Raw genomic sequence first — 23,352 nt, forward strand, 5'->3', positions numbered from 1 at the left:
GGTGTCAAACTGGTTCCAGAAAGGGCCGTGTGGCTGCAGGTTTTCTTTCCAACCAAGCTATGGCACACCAGCCTCCATTCATCTCATCAAGTCATCATGTTAAGACTGGACTCACTTGATGAGATGAATGGAGTCTGGTGTGCCATAGCTTGGTTGGAAAGAAAACCTGCAGCCACACGGCCCTTTCTGGAACCAGTTTGACATCCCTGATGTAAAGGATAAGAAATAAAAGCTTGAAAGTTTATAAAACAAGTTTCACTTTCTGAGATAAGTGACACAAAATGTTAATGATGTTCTAATATTTTGAAATTATTGTTGAAAATGCAGCAAATATAATTAGCCTCATCAAGTGTGTAGTCAGTATCTTTCCTTACAGACAGATTAAGACAAGCCTTATTTCACCACAAAAAAAATCAAGCGGAACGTTTAGCTCATTTGGTAAATGATCAATTAGCTCTCTGAAGGAAAAGCTATTACTCAGCAGTCATGAAATATGTGCAGGTTGACAGTCTTATAAGGTCTAAAGATTAAAAATACAAACATTTTGAGAGAAATTGGAGGAACAGCTTAAAAGCATGAAATTTTTGTTTTATCCACTCTTAGACATCATCCCTGTATAAGGAGTTTAGGCTTATCAGAAACTTTCCTAAATTACAGCCAATACACTAAAGAAAATCACAGAAAAGGTGCAGTTTGGCTGCAGATAATCCCTTCCTGATGATTTTATTAAAAATTGGATTAAAAACCTTTTAAAAATGGAAAAGCTCACTAAGGCTAGAACAATCAATCAGATTAATGGTAGTTAACTAATTAACAACTGAATGGTTATCTTCGTAGTAGACAGATTAGAAAATAATGCAAATTGCTGAAAGAATAACCTACATAAAACAGTGATTAAGATAAAACTCTACATTTTCCAGTTAAGATAAAAAGAAATCTTATATAATCACATATAAATGTAAGCATTTATAATAATTCTAAAAAGCACAATGAAGGATTTGTTTCTAAATTCCAAACTTAATTTAGAAACAATTTACCAAATGTAACGTAATAAAAGAAATTTAATACAATCCATAATAGATTACTAGAATAATCTTGCTGGAGCTCCAAAGTATATTCTGTTCCACCTAAAAGTGAACTTCTAAACCTCCCTGAAGCCTCCTCTGGAGGACAGGAACACCTGAGCTACAGTGATGTATTGGTGGAGCGTTGGAGCTACATCTCACCTTCTTCAGAGCACAGGCTCTGAGGACTCCGTCATACTTTTTTCGATTTAGCGGTCTCCCAAACAGGATGTTGCTGCGGATGGTCCCAGGGAACACCCAGGGCTGTTGGGATGCATACGTCAGCGGACCTTCGATGGTCAACACGCCCGTGTCATGCGGCAGCTCTCCCAAGATGGCACTCAACAGGGATGACTGGTGGCAACAAAGTTATGAACAAGATAAGGGGGTTCAAAGAGGAACAGTTTGTGCAGCTAACAGCTCAAACAACCTGGTTTACCGACCTTTCCAGCCCCCACAGGTCCAACAACAGCCAGAAGTTGATTTGATTTTACTGTGAACGAAATGTTCTGCAAAGACGGTGAGTCCACGCTCTGGTAAAATAACAATAGATAGAAAAGATCAACCTTCTTCTCCACGACAGCTTTTATCCATAATATGAAATGCACAAAACCCTCATGGGATACATCCTGTGTTCTGAATCATTTACCTTATCCCAGTAGCAGGTGAGCTTCTCAATCTCTAGAGAGTTTTCCTTCATTTCCTCCAGGTGCAGTCCAAAGGTTTTTCTCTCAACTTCTTCTAACATGAGGAAATTCTAGGAGGAAGTTAATAAACACAGAAGCTTTTTTAGCAATAACCAAACCCAGAACACGTGCTCTTGTGCAGCCTTACAAGTTTTCCAACAGTTATTAACTCCATTGATTTTTGAAAGACCCAAGATTTTTCATTTGAATTGTTACCCGATCAAAGATGTAATTTTGACAAAGCAGATGTTCTTCTAATGTCAGACTGTTAAAGTCAGCATGAATATAGTGTAGCCCATTTGCCTGGTAGATATTGCGTCTAAAATGTTGACATGTAAACTGCATTCCTTTTTAAAAATTCAACTCAATATACGTCTTGATCTTACGGAAGAGGATTAGGGCCACTGAAAAATAAAGTTAACTGATTTTTAAATTTTATTTCAGTTTAATATGGGGATTCTGACTTTAATCTCAGAATTTAGGATCTTAATGTAGATGGGCCAGTTACACATTGGTGGAAAATGACGGAATTAGGCAACTTTTTACGTGCCCAATGGGTCCCCTCATTAATGGAGGAGCAGAAGGTCATTAAAACAAGAGAGCTAGTCTCTAAAACAGACATGGCTAAGGCTTGATGCTAACATGTTTGTTATCTGTCAGAATTCTGGGAAAAAAGTCAGAATTCTGACTTTTTTCCCAAATATAAACTGAAATAAAATGTAAAAATCAGTTGACTTTTGTTTTTTCCAGTGGCCCTAATCCTTTTCCGTATGATCTCCATATACCTTCTAATTATTCCAAAAAATCTTGTTACATAAGGTTGCTTTAACCATACTGAAATTATTAAATGAGATCTCAGCCTTTAAAATTTTTTTTTTTTAGTTCTTTACTATTTACCTTTATCCTATGAATGCTCACAACAGTCTCGGACAACTTTTCAATGGCCAGAGGGAAGAAGAGCGTGACTGTGAGCTTAATGGTACCATAAAGAGACACGGTGACAAACACGCTGCTGGCTGTGATGGTGTTCCCCAACAGAGCGTAGACGGTGAAGGTGATAAAAACTGTGATCTTGCTACTGGCGAAGAAAGAAGCCATGTTGAGTCCACGTAGGTAGGAACTCTTCAATACCTGTTGGATTTCATTCCTGGAAATATTGGACGAAAAGTGAGTGAGCTAGACGTGAAGGCTAAAAGAAGCACAGTTTTACTCGGATAAAAACATTCTGTCAGATAACGATGTTAACTATTTGAAAGTCACAGAGGTAGTCATTTTATAGGAAAACGAGGAAAACCAAGATTTTTTTTCTTCGTTGTTTAAAGTGATCAACCCTTCCTTGTCAGGATTTTGTTTTTTTTTTTGTTTTTTTTGTTTTGTTTAAAGGGAAAAAAACAACCTGAAAAATCCCCAGAAATACACATGTGGATAAAACTGTTGGTAGCCCTAGTTTAATACAAAAAACCTTACAAAGGTAAAAGAATTAAATCTGATAAAGGCAATAATTAGCAAATTATGGCACAACAAGAAAAGAAAGGTAATAACATGACCAAAGGGACCTGTTAAATTAAGGTGTCAGCTTTTTAATCAGTCTATGGGCCTATATATATAGGGCTAAAGGTAGTCAGTGTGCTGTTTGGTAAAATGGTGTGTACCACACTCAACCTGGATCAGAGGAAGCAAAGAAAAGAGTTGTCTCAAGAAATTAGTGACTACATTTTTCTGTGACTGGACAGATTCAGAAATCTAAGATGCCTGGGACTGTATGCAACCTCCCTGGATGTGGCTTTGGAAAGAAAATAAGAAAATAAGGAGAAGGATGATATGAATGGTGTCAAAAGAGCCCAGACTCTAAAGAAATAAAAAGTGAACTTCAAGCTCAAGAAACATCAGTGTCAGATGGCACCATCTGTAGTTGTTTAAGCCAAAGTGGATTTGATAGGAGACAACCACGGCGGACACCATTGTTTGAAGAAATTAATAAAAAAGCCAGATGAATCTGCTAAGCTACATGTGACAAGCCACAGAGTTTCTGGGAGAATGTCCTATGAAAAGACAAGACAATTGTTTTTATACCTAGACAAAATGTATCCAGAGTGAAAAATGAAGCATATCAAGTAAAGACCACTGACCCTTCTTTGAAACCTGTTGGAGGCTGTTATGTTTTGGGACAGCTTTGCCTTATCTGGCACAGAGTGTCTGATTCCCTGCAAGTTACGAAAACAATAGTCTTGAGTATAAAAACTTAAGACTATCAAGGGAATTTAGAGAGAAATGTGATGCTCAATGTCAGAAAGCTTGGTCTCAGTTGCATGTCATAGGTCTCACAACAGAATAAAAACCTTAAAGACAGCTAAAAACACCCAGTAATTGCTAAGCGAGAAACATTGGAATATTCTAAAGTGGCCTTCAATGAGCCCTAACCTAAATCTTATTGAGTTTCTTTGTAAGAAGCTGAAACATGACGTGTGGAAATGGCATCCTTCAAACCTGAGACAATTGGCGCAGTTTGCTCAAATTATAATGGACCAAAATACCTGACTGCCTTAAAGGGTTATGCAACAAAATATCAAGATTAGGGTACCATCATTTCTGTCCAGACCTGTTTCAATTGTTTTGTTTTTTATAATTTTGTTGAAGCATTGTTAAAAAGCAATATATGACTTTTATTTCGTTCATTTTAATTAAATGTTTTTTTTATTATAATTTTTGTCAATTACAGGTCCACCATCTACTATTTCCTTCCTCAACCAACGTTGGTTGTCTCTTTCCTTCTGATATATATGGGTTTTATATTTTATGTTCTTTGACAATCATACAAGTTTTGTATCACAAATGAAGCACTCTTATTACCTAGGCACTCTCATTATCTAAGTTTCTGTTTCCTTGAGAGCATGATATAACTTGTTTTGGTACTCACGAGCCCTCTGTGCCATGCTCTGACCATGATGTAATAATGTTTTTGGTTTCGGCTGTCCACGAGCCCTGGGTGGGTTCGGGGGGTGCCCGTTCCATTTTTTGGTTTCTGGAATCATGCGCTCCAGGCGTGAGAGGGAGCGATCAGTTTTCCTGATTGGGTGAAAGATTTTCCTTTGAAGTTTGGCATAAATGACGTATGGCGTTTGGCACTGGAAGGGTCTGCTAGGGTTGCGTACGGACGCCTAGAGGTGCGGGTTGCTGCCCTGCCGGGATCGACTGGCCCTCCGATCCTTGTGTCACGGTAGGGGGACAATATAAATTGTATTGAGACACTATAATTTGTATTCAGCACCGTGCCTTGATTGATGTGCTTGCTTTGCTGTGTTCTGTGGCGGAATAAAAGGACACATTTTACTCTAGCAGACACAGTGTGTGTGTTCTGTGTGTGCATCTTTATTACAGACTCATCCCGATCCTGCCTAAATTTCATAATACACCTTCCTTTAGGCATTTTACTCATTCTGAAGGGAGCATCCATCCCTTCTCTCTGCCTGTCTACTACAACCAAGCTCTGGTTGGAAGCCATTAGGACTTATCAACCATAACAGAAGGCATCTCAAACTTAAAGACTGTGTAAAGAGAATTCCCCAATTTTCTTCTAGCACATAAATGTTAAATGTTTTGTTCTGCATGTGGACAACGTCTCCATGATTGCACTGTGGCACCAGAATTAAATGTGGGATTAAAATTTCCTGGGTTAAAGCGTTTTATGAGTATGTCTAAGAGTGCAGCCTTGTGTTGTCATGCAGCTGCCTTCAGAATAGACCCGTCCCCCCAGTACCCAAGAAAATAGAAATATTTATTTAAATGCAAATAGAAAGACCACTTTTGCATTGTCGCCAACTCAGAGCCTATAGCTAGCATCTTTTCAGACCCCTCTAGCGTCTTTTTTTTTTTTAAGCGATTAGCGACAAATAAGCTGTTTTTTTTATGTCTTGTTGGAGACTTGAAGATGTCAGTACACATCAGTACACATGCACTGATCGCTCTGAAACAAAGGGAGTCAGACGCACCGCCTGCAGCCTATGTCTGCAGACACAGAGCAGAGCAACTCTCATATTTTTCCCCATTTAATTTGAGTCACACATGCTCAAAGCTTCCACCAATCCCCTATGATAAAAATCAGAATGTAAATATAATATTTAGTCTACTGTAGACATGGTTTTAACGTTGCTATTGGACACGTAATCACTTATTTAAATTCGGATGGATGATTAATAGAATAGATTTCTGTGGTGTGACAAACCGAGAACACATTTATTCAACCATACAGCCTTTAAGCAGTCTGTACAGAGCTCAGTTGTTCCTGTGCTGGTGAAGATTCTCAGTCATCCAGGTCATAGTCATTCCAAAAAAGTTAAAAAACAATCCACTGGACTTTGTTTCCAAGTATGAAGACGTTTCGCTTCCCATCCAGGAAGCTTTTTCCAATTCCAAATGTCAGAAATAGCGTTGAGTTCGAGGCTTTATAGAGTGGACCAAAAACAAAGCCTAGTTTTGGCTTAGAAAGCAGGGTCCTCCCCTTAGGAATGGTGTTCGTTTGGTTTCTTTGTTAGCCTGTAATACCATATACCTGTGTATGTCTCTGAGTTGTTCCTGTACATAATGTTTCATGAATACTTTTCATGCCACCTAGTATCTACAGTCTTCTTTGGTCCAATGAGATGTGGCAACAAAAACCTCTATTGCTCTAGAAGTTTCTGTTCTTGCACAGACGTGTTAACTTACAATCTATAATGCCCATTATAGGTAATTTAAATTATCTGTGGCACATATTGTTACATATAATAAAAAACACTGATTTCATTACATCAAAAACGTACTGTACAAGCTTCAATGAAATACAGTGAACTCCCTGGAATTCATTTGAGCTTTGTAACAGGTTTCGGCCATCAGAAGATGCTTTTACACAGTGTTGATAAAGGGATGGACATGGTCAGCAACATACAGCTTGGCCCACTGGCTTTCAACAATACTCTATTGTTTGAAAGGGCCCCAGAGTATGTAAAGAAAATATATCACCAGCAGCAGCCTGAACTGCCCATACAAAGCAAGATGTATAGTTAGCTTACATGTCAGGTGCTTCAATTTCTGGCCCTGTCTGAGTTTTGGTTCATAGTGTAGGACCAGGTAATGAAAATTCACGACGGAAGTTGATTAACTTAGAAGCAAATGAAATAATACCCTGAAGGGAATTATTTCATTTGTTACCAGATCAAGGGACATTTCTGACCAAGCAGTTTCCACTGTTTGGGTAAAAAAAAAAAAGAAGAAGAAGAAAAAAAAACACTGAAGCAAAAATCTAAAAAGAGATAAGTTGCTTAAGTAAAGCAGTCAAGATACCTTCAAGCTGAGGCATTTCAACACATGCCCTGGAGTTGGAATTAATGTTTTGGAAATGATTTGACAGTTTTTCTGCTAAGCAAGTGATGAAGCCAGGATATTGGAGTGCTTTTTTTATCCCTTCTTCCCTCAAGCAAGAACACCGTGGCCTTCAGTCTCACAAGCAGAAGATACAAATTACATTTTATCACTAAGCTTAATGGTGCCACTGAATAAATACAATCCCATTCTACATTAGAGCAGTTGCTGGAGTTTCCATACCTATAATTTTTCTTGCTGTAAGCGTAAGCTTATTTAAATAAGCATTTCAGCCTACAGCTGTGCACACTTGTCCAGAAAACCACAAAAAAATCTGAACCATGGTCTTATTTATATTAATCCCAAAGCAGCTTAAGCTCAGTCAGGTGTGAGGAAGAAGCCCTATTTTAATTTTCTGTCACATCAATTTTAACCACACAGCTGTACATCCATGATTTGCTCCATTCAATGTTTCTGAGGCATGGCTCAGACAACGGACCCCCAAAGAGGCTACAACAAAGTCAGAATTTAGTTTTTACAACTATTATGTTAGAAATGCTTATGTTATTCTTCAGGACTGCGTTACCATTTTCAGGCACGCCACAGACGCCATTAGCCCTGTTAGCAGCAATACTGGCTGGTGAACTTCTATCTGTTTTTCTCAATCAAAAGCTGGTTTTAATGTCGATGTGTGGAGCATAATCAGAGCACAGGGTTCATCCTTCAAATCTAGAGATATACTGTATAAAAATTTCCCTGTATGAGCTCCAAAAATCTTTGAGGGCTTCTAAGAGGAGTTATACCCAGAAACTTGAGCTGCTACAGGGAAAACATGAGAAGCACGTGCCAGGGAATTAGGTCAATGACTAACTACAGAATAACTGAGGTCCAAGACGCTGTCCTTCTAGACAACTTCAACAGGTTCCACACCAGATTTGACCAGAACAACAGATACATATGTTTAAATGCCTCCTTAATCCAAAAGCGGCTGAAGTACAGGTGACATACACAGCTCCTTAGAGGCCATGCAGCCTTAATGACAAAGTCCTGAAGGCCTGTGCAGAGCAGCTGGCCGTGGTGTACTTACAGAAAGTCGAAATATTTCTGTCATAAAAAAACAAAAAAAAAAAAAACTCTCCCTGGCACCATAAAGTCTTCTGTGTTTAGACTTTCACCAGTCAAACGGCAGTGCTCTGAAAATGGCAGATTTTCACGCGATTGGCCAATAAAGGCAACTGTCCAGTCATTATAAAGGCAGGACGTTGTGTTTTTGTTTCTGTGCGTGTTCCATGTTTGTTACGGTCTGAGCGCCCAAAACGGGAGGATAAACCAACCCGACAACAGAGGTGAGACTGCATTCTGGAGATCAGACAGGAGAAGCGGGAAACCAGTGCAAGAACACTGGCACAGATGGTGATAGCTCAGGGGGAGAGTGGAGGAGCACAGCGGTAGATTGGAGAAATCTGCTGGGCAAATGGAGCTCTGAGGAGGGGCCACAGCAGGCTGGAAGGAGGACAGCAGTATATCAGGAAAGTCTGCCAAGGAGACCGAAGGTGTGAGCAGGGGAGAGAAGGCGGTAGCTGACCCAAACAGTCCTTCTAGGGCAGGCACGTGCAGAGGGGGGGGCTAAGGGGTCTTGAGCACCTGCCCCTTTTGCTCCATGATCCCAATGTGCCCTTTTGGTCCCTTTTTTTTTTTTTTTTTTTTTTGAAAATTGAAAATTGAAATTATTATTATCTTTTTTTTTTGGCAAGAAAAACAATACAATAAGCCCTCCGGTCACATTGTTACCTTTGACCTTTTGCCGGTGACGACGCACTTGCCTCTCGCACAGTCAGATAAGGTGGCTAACTGCGGAGCTAAAGGTAGCGAATATTCCACATTACACTGTGGCCGCTGCTCATTTGGCCCTAAGCAAGATCAACCATGATCGGACGGATGGCTATGTCTTCAGTCTGCACCGCCTCTCCAATGTCAACCTGAATAGACATGTAAGTGAAACCAAATGAGCCCCATGGATGATGCAGTATTGTTTGATCTAAAACACTGTTTACTCTGTGCTTTTAGTCTTTTACATTGAAAATTATGTTTTTTAATTCACAAAAAACTGTTCTGTAATGATTACAGAACAGTTTTTTGTGAATTAAAAAACATAATTTTTGGTGAAAATACTGGAGTAGGCTTCCTACTTGTCAGACAACGGAAAACTTTGAACGTTGTATAATTTCTCTACTTTAGCAAAGAGTAGCGGTTTAAACGGAGGAAAGTATAGGACGCGGCGCACCTTTCTCTGAAGAACTACTGAGCGGGAGGAGACAGCCAGGTGAGGAAAAGCTGTTCTTATCTATCGATTCAGTATTTTTATAATACAGACATTAGGTTGTTGTTCTTGTGCTATGAGCTAGCTGCTAGCTAAGGACTTTGCTAGCAAAGCAAGATAACTAAAAAGCTTCCCTGTGTCGTTAATGATAGTAGGACATTCTTCAGTATTACTTATGCAATAGGGGCACATCGCCCGTCAAAAACCTATCATCTCCATAATGGATTTATGTCTGATTTTCTTATTTCCTTTGCTGCATGATGTACATTGCATTTAATCTAGCGTTAGGTAAATGTATCTTAAAGGAGAACTCATCCAGAACTACCATGATAGATATATGATAGATACAATGTATGAAGCTGGTGAAAACAAAACTGTGCAGCTTATGCAAGGAGGATCGGTTGTCAGACCTTCTTTTGTTGGCAATCGAGAAGGATGTGCCATTCATTCACAGTGAGGTTATTAACATTTTTAAAGACATGGCTAACAGAAAACTGCTGCTGTGAACAAAAGAGAACAAAAATAGCAAAAATGCTTAAAAGTTGGAAATTTGTTTTTAAACAGTTAAATCACCATGACGGAAAATACGTTTTTGGATCATAATATTGGATTTAGTTTGGGGGAAAAAGAAAGGCAAGAGACTGAAATAAATAAGACATTGACCTTCACTCAACACAGAAAAGATGAGACAATGAGGAAAAAAAGAAAAGAGAAACTGACAAGAAAAAACGAAGAGGAAAGATTGAAGAAAATGTATATAGGTACTTACAAAATACACTAAGACACAAACAGAGTAGGCTTTTCTCATGGTGACATGCATTAATAAAATGTTTGTTTTGTTCTTTTTTTTCTGCAGTTCTACGTTAAAGTTTGATGCAGCAGCTTTGAATGGACCGTCTCCATCTCCACTGTCAGTACAGCAAACCAGGCAGACATTCTTTTTATAGATTACAGTACACTAAAAGGTTGCATTGTGCCCTTGTATGCATTTTTAACAGTTTAATTCTGTAAAGACAAAATATGTCTGGTGGTCCAGTTCTGATTTACATCTTTGGCTAAATTGCAGGTTTGAATATTGTAATACTTTCCTATAACAAAATAGACCTGCAGAAAGAAATTACTAATAAAATATTTTACATATGCATAGTTCTATGTTCTATGTAGAGATTTCCCTTAGCTTTGATTGTATGTCTCACAATTTTGTAATTTATCATTGTTCATTAAACTCTGAAAGCTATGTGACTTTGTTAATATTCTGTCCTAAAATGCGATAAGATGTGCCCTTTTTTTTTTTGAGCACCTGCCCCTTTAGTGGTCTCTGCACGGCCCTGTTCTAGGGTACTTCCACTAACGCTTTAAGAGCATTCCTAGTTCATCCTTTGTCAACATTATTCTACTTCCTTTCACTTCCACTAAAACAGTAGTCAATTCATGATATTTTCTCATCTCCTAATTTTTATACTTAATAATACAATGTTATACACATGGTACAAAAGTATTGAAGAATTTAGAGGCGGTCCCCAGTAATGGAACAGACTGTGTCCCTGCCTGTGCTCTTTGAACATCTAAAACGCCAGAGTCTCTCGGGTCAAGTCAATCTAACATGTTAGATACCTTTGATTTGAGGTCGGACTAGTAAAACCAGATCACTCTCAACACACCACACACAGCAGGATTATCCCATAACATTATCTTAAGTGCAATCATGATAATCGGGGACTCTCGGAGGAGAAATATCAGGAAAACAACGACTATCTTGCCCTGTGAACTGGGATCAATGTCTAAAGAAAAGACAACCTTATTCTCATCACAGAATAAACGAAATACAAATATATATACCATTTACACTACCCTTGAAAAACAGATCCATGCCGAGAATGGTCCGAGCTCGGATCAGTTAACCAGGCCGAGCTTGGATCTGACGACCATTTATACATCAGGCTATCTCGGTTCCTCGACTCCTCGCCTCCTAGTGACGATCTGCGGTATTACTGCCAGTATTGAAGGAGGAAATCAAGCAGTTGGTGGTGGTAATGCACCAAAAGTTGTTTGCCAACCACCATAAAACACAAGAAGAAGAAGACAAGGAAGGAGGGAATCAAGCAAATCAAAATGTTGCGTGGAGATGATTTCGACTGTTGTTTATAGTTGTTCTTCTTCTTCTGTTTTGTGTTGGTTGGCAAGCAACTTCCGGAGGGGCATTACTGCCAACTACTGGAATGGAGTGTGAATCGGGATGTTGAGACGGAGATGACGCGTTCTGCTCATGCTCTCTTGTTATCGGAGACCGAGCCAGGGAAAACCCGAGCCGTGCCCACCTCTGGAACTGGTCTGCAGTTAGCGTGGTCCGGTTGTGTCTAGCTCGGTTCAGTTCAGTTTGCTTTCCATTTACACACGATAAGTTATCTCAGTTACTGAGCTCGGACCGGTCTCGGCACGGTTTTTCAAGGGCAGTGTAAATGGGGTAAAAATGACACAAACTAAATTAACATATCTGTTAGATAATCTCTCCCAACACATGTGGGAGAGATTATTTAACAGAGATGACCCAGGGAGCGCTATCACAGATCCTTCCTAACAGCAGATGTAAGACCACAATCTCAATAAGTTGTCAGATTCATAATGATTTTTGTACAGCATCTGTTTCAGTAGGTTAAATAACTTGTTGCTTTTATTTCTGCACATCTCTTATGTTGCTACTATTTCAAAATAACCATTACAGTAAAAATGTCCAAAGCTGTTAATTTATTATTTATTCTCCAGAGTATTCATATTGTAAAAACACTGTACAATACAATATTCTATTTGTTTATTTTCATACACTTTTCTAAGGTCCACATTGTGTGACCACTTTGCTATAACCTTTTGCTGCTGTAACACCAAAATTTCCCCATTGTAGGACAATAAAGGGATTTTCTATTCTATTTTCTATTCTATTATAGCCACCTCAACATCTAGGATGCTCAGGGAGATGGGGTTGCGAGGGAAAACCCACAGGCAGGCAATCAAGGATCTCTCCAAGGCCGCTGAAAAGGGGAGCCAGTGGCTGTGGACCAGGAGGAAGGACCTGGGCTGGGGCTCCAGCGTGTGATGGTTGATGGGAGTGAACCTGGGACGCTGGGATTCACTGCTGAACCCTCTGGAGATGTCGTGGGCCTATCAGCGAAACACCCAAGAAGGAGAGTGCCCACTTGAGAACCCAAGGGTGTCTCGTCAGTGCCTTAGGTATCTATTAGGATAACAACATCTTGTGCTACTCAACAGATCTATTCCATTAAAAAAAAGTTGGGGGAAAGGAAAAACTGAAGTAGGAAAACTGCACCAGCAATGAGGATAAATATATTTGGATTTGGAAACAAATGACAGATCTAAAGGGTGATCAATAGCGCTGATTTTTATAGGATAAAAAAAAAATACAAACAACTTAATTACAAGCTTCTCTTCCCATGGTGACAATATGTTTTATCTATGACAACAAGAATAGGAGAAACTGTTACAAAAAAAATTAGGATTGCTCTACTGGAGAATAATCAATAGCATGAAGTAATCTTATATCACAATTGTGATTCAAAAACCCATCCAGGACCTTTTGTTAAAGAGCAAAATCTCCTCTAGTGAGCAAGATATGATCTGGTTAAATGATTGGATACATGGTAACTGATTAGCTATTAGAAATACTTTGTCCTTAAGAGAAAAAGAACTTGCCGCTGTGATAAGAGACATCCTTAGCCAATGTCTCACAAGATCTAAAAGGTCAACTAACTAACTAACTAACTAACTACTAGTAAAACTGGTGTTTCTCTTAGGCGGAGACAAACATTTTAGCTTTGCTTCCAACAAACAAATTCAATGACTGCTGTATGGTTATACACACTTATGTTAAAATACCGTTTTTCTGGACTATAGTTTTCATAATTTAAACATTGGCGTTAACTTATAAAAACATCGGAGAAGGGCTTAACAAAAATGGCACCGAAAAGTAGAATCAAATTATGCAGATTGAAAGCCGCAAGTAGAAAAATATGCAACTGAAAACGGTAATTGAGCAGCAGAAAGAAAGCCTGGAGTTAGCAGAGTTGTTTAAAAGTGACACCAAGAATGAAGATTTTATTGGATTTAGTCATTTGGAGTGACAGGCATGGTTTGATAACTTGTTAGCATGTTATTTATGTTATAGTCATCTGAATAACTCTTAATATGTTAACATACCAAGCACGTTGTCAGTTTGTTGTTTATGCGTCATGTAACGTAAGCATACCGTACAATTATCCAGCCCGTTGTTGCCTCTATTCTATTTTTATTTTAAATTGCCTTTCAAGATGACATGTCTTTTCTTGGTGCTGGATTTTATCAAATAAATTTCCCCAAAAATGCGAATTATACTCCAGTGTGACTAATATATATATCTTTTCCTTCTTTATTATGCATTTCATGGCTGGTGCAACTTGTACTCCAGGGCATCTTATAATCCAGAAAATGCGGTATATATACAGTACAGACCAAAAGTTTGGACACACCTCCTCATTCAAAGAATTTTTTTTTTTCATGACTATGAAAATTTAAGATTCACACTGAAGGCATCAAAACTATTCCACACATGTGGAATTATATACTTAACAAAAAAGAGGGAAGCAACTGAAACTAGGTCTTCAAAGTAGCCACTTTTTGCTTTGATTACTGCTTTGCACACTCTTGGCATTCTCTGGATGAACTTCCAGAGGTCATCATCTGAAATGGTCTTCCAACAGTCTTGTAGGAGTTCCCAGAGATGCTTAGCACTTGTTGGTCCTTTTTGCTTTCACTCTGCGGTCCAGCTCGCCTCCAACCAATCTCCACTGGGTTCAGATCCGGTGATTATGGAGGACAGGTCATCCGGTGTGGCACCCTGTTACTCTCAGTCTAGATCAATTAGCCCTTACACAGCATGGAGGTGTGTTTGGGGTCATCGTCCTGTTGAAAGATAAATGGTCGAACTAAACGAAAACCGGATGGAATAGATTGCTGCTACAAGATGCTGTGGTAGCCATGCTGGTTCAGTATGCCTTCAATTTTGAATAAATCCCCAACAGTGTCACCAGCAAAGCACCCCCACACCATCACACCTCCTCCTCCATGCTTCACGGTGGGAACCAGGCATGTAGAGTCCATCCTTTCACCGTTTCTGCGTCGCACAAAGACACGATGGTTGGAAACAAGGATCTCAAATTTGGACTCATCAGACCAAAGCACAGATTTCCGCTGCTCTAATGTCCATTCCTCATGTTCTTTAGCCCAAGCAAGTCTCTTCTGCGTGTTTCCTGTCCTTAGCAGTGATTTCCTAGCAGCTATTTTACCATGAAGGCCTGATTCACACAGTCTCCTCTTAACAGTTGTTCTAGAGATGTGTCTGCTGCTAGAAATCTGTGTGGCATTGACCTGCTCTCTAATCTGCGATTTCTGAGGCTGGTGACTCGGATTAACTTATCCTCCGCAGCAGAGGTGACTCTTGGTCTTCCTTTCTAGGGGCGGTCCTCATGTTTTTGCGACTGCACTTGGGGACACTTTCAAAGTTTTGCCAATTTTTCGGACTGACTGAACTTCATTTCTTAAAGTAATGATGATTTTTCTTTACTTAGCTGCTTTTTTTAGACAAATTCTAACAGTAGGACTATCAGCTGTGTGTCCACCTGACTTCTGCACAACACAACTGATGCTCCCAACCCCATTTATAAGGCAAGAAATCCCACCCATTAAACCCAACAGGGGACACGTGATCAGAAAACCATTTCAGGTGACGACCTCTGGAAGCTCATCCAGAGAAAGCAAAGTGTGTGCGAAGCAGTAATCAAAGCAAAAGGTAAGACATATGAGAAAATAAGACATATTTTCAGTTGTTTCACATTTTTTGTTAAGTATATAATTCCACATGGGTTAATTCATAGTTTTGATGCCTTCAGTGTGAATCTACAATTTTCATAATAATGAAAATAAAGAAAACTCTTTGAAAAGGCATGTCTAAACTTTTGGTCTGTACAGTAAATAATAATTTAAAATGACTAAGGAAGCTATTGGTTTAAATCCCTGATTTCAAAGTTGTATGTCACAGGAGATTGATGTGTAATCTTAGATCCCTGTGTTAATGTGTTACTGTATTCATCCTTTTTATCAGAGCAACCTCCCACACAAGGATAAGAAGTATTTAATTGGATTAAAACCAAGTAGAAAACTCAATCTAAGGCATCTCTAAGCAGCAGCTGTAACTTTGACTCGAGTGATTTGCAAAAGATGGATACTAGCTCAATTTTCAGAGACACTTAGCAGTCAAAAGGGGTCATAACTTCACAAGCCCGAAGGCAGAGAGAGGAAGCCTAATTGTTTTTCTGCAGACTGATAACAGGAATCACAATGTCAGCAGCTATAGTAGGGCATTCTAGGTAATCAGAGTGTCATAAGAGGAAAATCATCTGTTAATCATTACCTCTAGCCAGAAGCCGAGCAGATATAGGTCAAATGTGAAGGAAGGTGTTCTGGTCGGACTTGACCTACATTACCCACCTTGACATACAGGCAACGACACAGCAGAAAAAACCTGTGCAGCAACAGCAACAACAAAAGCATACCTTTTCCTCCAGTTTGTAAATTACTTTGTGTTTGTTCAAACCACACAATCAGATTTTATAACAACATGATCCTGCCTGTCAGCAGACATGTTTGCAACGGATCAACAGCTGCCCCAATTTTTCACGAAGTAGATAACAAGATAACAAGCTATTCTTTTTTGCCACAGTTTGCTTACAAAAAAAGAAACAAATGCTTGCTTTGCTTATTTAGGAAGGCGTGTGGTAAACATAGTGCATAAAAGGCCCTGTGGTTCAGAAATATTAATATATATCCTAACTCAGGGGTTGACGTTAAGGATTTTTACCACTTTCACATTTCATTTGCCCAGAAACCATTTTTACTTGCTCAGTATAATGTTTGATAAATATAGTTCCTAATATTCATTTTTGTATATATATATATATATATATATATATATATATATATATATATATATATATATATATATATATATATATATATATATATATATATATATATATATATATATATATATATATATATCTCAATGAAACATGTTTGTTTTTTAAACGTTTTTTTTGTGATTCAGTAAGTTTCCAGGTTCCTGGTGTGTATATGCATGCGTCAGATAATGAACTCAAGCCTACATTACCATGTTAACATGCTTTTCAATCCTTCCTGCACATTCTTTTCAAACTAAACTTTGCTTTAAACTGTTGTGTGCTTGGAAAAATATAAATTGTAATGTTAAAAATCTTTAAAAAAAACTTGACAGGTTAAAAACTTACACTACTACTACTCACCAATTTAACATGTTTAGCTCTATAACATTTAAATGCACCACTCCAATGTGTAAGAGAAAAAATTTGTATGAACATTTTTTAATGTATGACCACTGTAGAGAAGATTGCCATATGATAGAAATATTTACACTGTGCGCATACAGTTATTATTATTATCTTCCTAATCCCTGACTGATCATTTTTAATCTAGCGTGTATTATAGTATAGATTAAATTCATCATCCAGCTGCTGCTCTGCAGAATTCTCTCCCCAAGAGCTGAATCACGCCATCTAGCGGAAAATCACGCGGCTTTTTCAAATTACGCGAGAATGTGTACAAAACAACAAAGATGGCGCCGGAAAGGCTTGTGGGTCGTTTTCAGCGAATGTTGGTGATTTTAAAGTAATTTTGAGTGATAAATATTTTTTTTTGCGATCACTGCACTTGCCCGGCGGGCAAATGCAATGGAATTTGTACTCTCCCAACAATAAAAACTACTTGCCCCGGGAGATTGTTAACATCGAGCCCTGTAACTATATAAATGATGAAAAGATTCTTCGAGTGGCCCATTTAGAATAGCCCTCTGAAACCGATCCTTGCTGATTTCGGACCAAGCTTGGATCAGTTAACTGGGCCGAGCTTGGTTCTTACCATCATTTAAATATCATACTAACACAGTTCCTTGCCTCCTATCAGCGTTCTATGATACCACAGCTGTCAAGGGGGGGATTATGCAAACAAAAAATGGAGGTGTCCATAACATTCAGGAACTTATATGCCTGCCCAAATTTCAATATGATCATGTTCCCGGGCTGCAACGCGCTCATTTTAATCTCATTTATTGTTAATAGGCTGAGAAGAAGTTTGTGTTGTGAACAGGTGAAGAGATCTGTCAATTACAAAGCCAGAGACGCTGGAAAACCCGCAAAATGAGTCAGCTGTGAATAGGCGATGATGTGGTCTGCTCATGCGCTCGTTATCAGAGAACTGAGCCACAACTGAACAGTGCCGAGCCCTACTGTTGAACTAGTACGAGATTTGGTGCTGTTCAGTTATGCCTGGCATCGTCCACTTCAGTTGCGTTACATTTACACTCAACATCTATCTTGGTTACCCGTCTCAGACCGTTCCCAGCATTGTTTCAAAACGGTAGTTGGCCTCTGCAGATGGCAGCTCACACCGAGTCTGGTTCTGCTGGAGGTTTCTTTCTGTTAATAAGGAGTTTTTACTCTCCAATGTCTCTACAAGCATGCTTGGTGTGAGGGATTGCCTTCGAGCCAATGAGTCGATGCAATCAACTGATTTTCCTTTGATAGAAAACTTTGAATCAATTTGACTGGATGATCTGGTGAACTGTAAAGTGCCTTGAGATGACGTGCGTTGTGAATTGGTGCTATAGAAATAAATTGAATTGAAATTAGTGTAAATGGGGCTATACTCCCATCTCCCTGTACACCAACAGCTGCTTCTCCAGTCATCAGTCTATCAAGCTCCTGAAGTTCGCGGACGACACCACTCTCATCGGGCTGATCTCCGATGGTGACGAGTCCGCCTACAGGTGGGAGGCTGACCAACTGGTGACCTGGTGCAGGGAGAACAACCTGGAGCTCAACGCTCTAAAAACAGTGGAGTTGGTTGTGGACTTCAGAAAGAGCGCAGCCTCCGGTTACCCCCATCACCCTCTGTGACTCAGCCATTGACACTGTGGAGTCTTTCCGCTTCCTGGGAACTAGGAACATCGACTCCCTCACCAAAAAAGCCCAGCAGAAGATGTACTTCCTGCGGCAGCCAACCTGCCCAGGACAATGATGGTGCAGTTATACTCCTCCATCATTGAGTCCATCCTCACTTCCTCCATCACCATCTGGTACGCTGGTGCCACCGCTAAGGACAAGAGCAGACTGCAGCGTGTCATCCGGTCTGCAGAGAAGGTGATTGGCTGCAACCTCCCATCTCTCCAGGAGCTGCACGCCTCCAGGACTCTGAGGCATGCAGGGAAGATTGTGGCTGATCCCTCGCATCCCAGTCACAGACTATTTCAATCACTTCCCTCTGGCAGGAGGCTGCGGTCTATCAGGACCAGAACCTCCCTTCACAAAAACAGTTTTTTCCCCATCTGCTACCGGTCTTATCAACAAGGCCAAGAGCCGCCCGTGACACTGGACAATGTTTCTCTCCCCCATTCAGGATTTCTGCGTTACATTAACGCACAGTCTACCGTTTGTATATAGCTTCTGTGTATATATATATATATATATATATATATATATATATATATATATATAAATATATTCTATCTTATTTTGCTTTTTGTCTGCACCAACAACACCAAGTCAAATTCCTTGTAAGTGCAAACCTACTTGGCAATAAACTTGATTCTGATTCTGATCTCCTTGTTAAACTGCTATATTCTCTCAGCAGCTTTTGCAACTGCAAAAGGTTTCTGACAACTTTCCTAAAAGCCGTTGTAACTGTGTGAAACTATGAGGGCTGGGATTGACAGCACATTAACACTAGCAGTGTGGGGAATTAAAGCAGGGTTTTGTGGAGGCATCAATTATAGAATCAGGACAGATCGAGTGGAAAGTTGGTTTTACAGACAACTGCTACAGTTTCAGAAAAAAGCAGGATTGCAAGAAATGATTATGAAATTGCACCCAAGTGCTAAATACATTGATGTATAGTGTTAACTTGCAAAAAAAAAAAAAAAAAGGCAATTTTGGGGTGAGTCATCCTTCAATGTTGAGCTGTCAGTTGTTGCAAATAAATAACATCACTAACTGGAAAATTGAGCCTGTTATCTTTACCTTAAGGTTTGGTAACAAGGAAAAAAATTGCTAACTAAATGCTTCAGGTAAAGTTGTGCTTCCGTAAGTCGAATGTAAAACTGTCCCGTGATCTTAGGGTGCATTCACAACTGAATGTTATGTCCAAGGTGATTACTGCGAGCACCACAGAGAGTACATCAAAAGCACAGTGGCTTCCCTTCAGATCCCATGAACAAAAAAGGCGCAGATTGACCTGCGTGAAGATGGCGCCCAAACTCAGCAAGACTGTATGTTAGTGCTACTTTAGCGTAGGTTTGTACAGTTAAATTATCATTTGTGGTACTTTTGTTACAGAGATATTAAAGACTATTTTATAAGTGCTACTTAAGTGGAAAAACACAGTTAAAACTGTCGTTTGTGCTGCTTTGATGCATGTTTAATTTCATTCTTATTTGAAACGCAACATTACAGAGTGCTGCTAAATTTTTCTGTGAATAACTTTTGAATCAGCTGGGCAAGATCATAAATTCAAGGAAAAGCCCCGGAAGCAAAGAAAAAGCATATAGTTTGGTACATCAAGAGCTGCATCCAAATGACGGTCAGATTTGGCCGTACTTCCTTGCATCGAGCTGGGCAGAGAGCAGCAGTGCCGCTGCTTGAGAACAAACACCTCAGCTCTGTCAAACAGCCTACTGAGGGAGCTTAGCAGTGACTGCTCTCACTGGTTGGAATTCACTGATGCCCATTCACGGCTCTTACCTGCACAGTTTGCATATAGATGTTGCTGCTAAAGGGCTGGTTACACTACCCACAGCAGTGTGTCGCAATGAGCTTGACGCAGACATTTTTGAGTTATGCTCAGTATTGAAGCGTAGTCTGCGCTATACGCTGTGGGTCTAGATACGGCCGAAGCGGTGAGGAAGTGGGGGTGAGTTTGTCTGACAACAGAGGGACATGAGGGCGAAAAACAGCGGCGATCCAGGTGGAAAAAGGGTCCCAGCGTTCTCACGCACCTCGCTCTTCTAGCCGATCCAACTTCACGAGTTGTTTTCCGCAATATCGGTCATAAAAACAAAACGAGCCACCCTCCTGTCTGCGGCACTGTCTGTGAAAACCTACAATTTGGGAGAGGTGCAGCAGAGTGTCTGCAGAGGGGACAGGGATGTCTTCTTGTTCACTGCAACACCTACGCAGACAACCTAGTTTCGAAGTATAAATCAGCCTTAAGGCTGCAGACATGTTTGGTGTGAATGCACCCTGAGCTACCAGTGCAGCCTAGTCTCCTGAAACAGCAACCATAGAATAGGGGCAGATCCTAAGCGGTAAGTTGGTGTCACAGACTTTTTCAGACAAAAGCGGCATTGCAAGAAACAGCTATAACTGTTAAATACATCTATGCATACAGTTTACAATTTACTTTATTTTGGTTTACTGAAAAAACTCAATTTTGGGGTGAGTTGTCCTTTAAGTTGATTTGTCAGTTTTTGCTAAAAAAATGTAACTTCATTGATTTGACAATTTTTCCTTTTGTCTTTGCTAATAAGGCAAAAATGCCTCATCGAATGCTTCAGGTAATGTTGTGCTTCACTATGTCCCCAGTTAAATTGTCTTTGCAAGAGCTTTGAGTCACAGTGATGTCAGCTGAGGCTGTTGCCTGTTCGCTAACTAAAGCTAGAGCCACTGATTCAAAAAGCTTATTTTTTTACTTTTTAATTATTATCTAAATGTTTTAAACTTTTCTATTCAGGGATGAGGCAAATTCTTTCTGCCTCAGTTTGGTTCCTTATGGCTTTATTTTAATTTTGTTTTAGTGACCTCATCTGTTTAAGAGAAATACATGAAGGTTACATTATAAAGCACAAATGAGCACAAATGAGTGTCATTTAATTTCAAATAAAACTCTAGAGTACCTTTAAATACATAATACTCAAAGTGAAATATAACAAAATATTTCAAATATATCTCATGAAATAAATAAATCAAAACCCCTTAAGTAAGGCTAATTTATATCAATTTGTTATCAAAGATTATAAATATGGAAGTTTTAAGTCATTCAGATCAGGGTTTTTCATTGAAAAAAAAAAAAGAGGTTAAACTAATAAAATTTGTTTTATATCTGCCCGAGGGGAATCAAAACGTCTTTGAAATGTGCTACTCATAGCAAATTAAAAAGTTCCTCCTCACCTTCTGACATCAGTGATCAGAGCTGACAGCGGTTTCTCCCAGGCGTACATCTTAATTATTCTGATGCCAGATACTACTTCATTCATGATACGGATTCTGCTGTCTGTAAGGACAGCCGTCTTGCTCCTGCAAAACAACAAGCTCTTGAGTTTCCGGAGGGAAAAAAAATGTTTTACGCAATCTGCATAATAATAAAAAATAATTGTAAATGACACAGATAGTCACAAAACGAGGCTTCCGTTTCTCACCTGAAGACACCAAAAAGCTTCCCAAACCATGTCTGCACAGGCATTAAGAGGGCGATAGCAGCCACTCCCGTCAGACAGGAAGGGCCGATTTCATACCAGAGGAAGATGATGATGACCGAAGCTTGCAGAGGTCCGATCCACAGGTAATGCAAATTCAGCATAATCTACAAACACAGTAAATCCTGATGACCTTGCATAGAGTTCATATGGCTAAATTTAGATTAGCATTAGCTTACCTCATCAAAACGATTGACATCGTTTGAAAGGAGGTTCACTATTTGCCCTGTGGTTGTCCTTCCCATTGACTCATTGCTGAGACGAAGAGCCTGCAAAGACAAATATACCATTCTAATGTTAACACACAGCAACCATTAACACTTCCTATGACGTTTTTTTAGGTTTCAAACCCTCCAACTGTTTGACCGACCTTCTTAAAGATCATATGACACATGGCCACTCGAACCCTCATCCCAATTCTGATCACTTGGTAGTAGTAAAGATGTTGGAGGATGGTCAGCCCGAAGGTGGAGATGGACATGGCAGCCGCATAACCATACGCCATGTAAAGACCGACACGATCCTCTTGGTTATAGTTCTCAAAGAACTCGATTATTTTCCCCAGAAGAAGAGGCTGGACAACTTTAATGGCTTCCTTTAAGACAAAGACAGTTCTTGATAAGAAATCACCTTGCCACCTTTCAGGTTTAACATATTTGAAAAGATCCTTTTCTTTTCAATATTAACAATTAAAGCATTTTCCATCACTTTCTCCAAACGTATTTTATATACAGTACCAGAGCTATAAAAACATTTTTCTTTTCCTTTTAATCTTTAATGTTACAGATTAAAAGATTTAATTTTAAAGAAATCTAAGCACTAATACAAAGAATGCTAAATAAATGAATGACTCACAAGTAGAATCCTGGCGCATCAGCAGATAAGCTAAGAAAAGGTGGAGATAAAATCCAGGTTTTCACATCCTTTTGTTAATAAAACTAAATGTAAACTAAATAGCAAACACTCTTTGCTATAAAGCATATTAGGTATTAGTCATAAGAAATAAAAAGAAAAACGTAAAGATGAAACCTGAGGTTCAGACTTGCTTTACTGACGTTTCCTGTTCTCTTTCAGAAGGTGTTTTTCAAATAGTTTTATTGCTATTGTGGCCTGCTTAGTTTAAAAATACAACCCTGAGATAAAACCTGATCGTTTTCAATATTTAAAATATCATTAAATTAGCAAAAAATTATTCAACCTGCAGGAGCATTGACTCTCTCTAACCTGAGTTCACTTTAAAAAGCCTCAAATCTCGTGACTGACCCCTTGTGGAGAAAAAATAGGCTGTGAATCCAGGAGGAAGTTTGGTATTTCTTTTATTTTTCAACAATTTTCTGCACTCTG

General features: G+C 39.3%; 1 protein-coding gene across 2 annotated transcripts in view; it reads right to left on the reverse strand.

Moving 5' to 3' along the window:
- Positions 1-23,352, reverse strand: part of LOC119790367 (multidrug resistance-associated protein 4-like) — a 70,740-nt gene that overhangs the window by 41,396 nt on the left and 5,992 nt on the right. The window contains exons 2-10 of one of the 2 annotated variants that reach the window (XM_038295893.1): positions 22,864-22,893; positions 22,379-22,603; positions 22,188-22,277; positions 21,952-22,115; positions 21,704-21,829; positions 2,648-2,897; positions 1,714-1,821; positions 1,508-1,597; positions 1,227-1,418 (exon numbers count right to left, since the gene is read on the reverse strand). In XM_038295893.1, coding sequence (XP_038151821.1) covers positions 1,227-1,418; positions 1,508-1,597; positions 1,714-1,821; positions 2,648-2,897; positions 21,704-21,829; positions 21,952-22,115; positions 22,188-22,277; positions 22,379-22,513 — 1,155 coding nt within the window. In that variant the 5' untranslated portion in view covers positions 22,514-22,603; positions 22,864-22,893. The remainder of the gene's footprint in view (positions 1-1,226; positions 1,419-1,507; positions 1,598-1,713; positions 1,822-2,647; positions 2,898-21,703; positions 21,830-21,951; positions 22,116-22,187; positions 22,278-22,378; positions 22,604-22,863; positions 22,894-23,352) is intronic. The other variant, XM_038295892.1, reaches the window with a different exon arrangement.

The sequence above is a fragment of the Cyprinodon tularosa genome, unplaced genomic scaffold, assembly GCF_016077235.1.
Source record: "Cyprinodon tularosa strain WSP-4 unplaced genomic scaffold, ASM1607723v1 ctg362, whole genome shotgun sequence".
NCBI classification, from domain to species: Eukaryota; Metazoa; Chordata; class Actinopteri; order Cyprinodontiformes; family Cyprinodontidae; genus Cyprinodon; species Cyprinodon tularosa.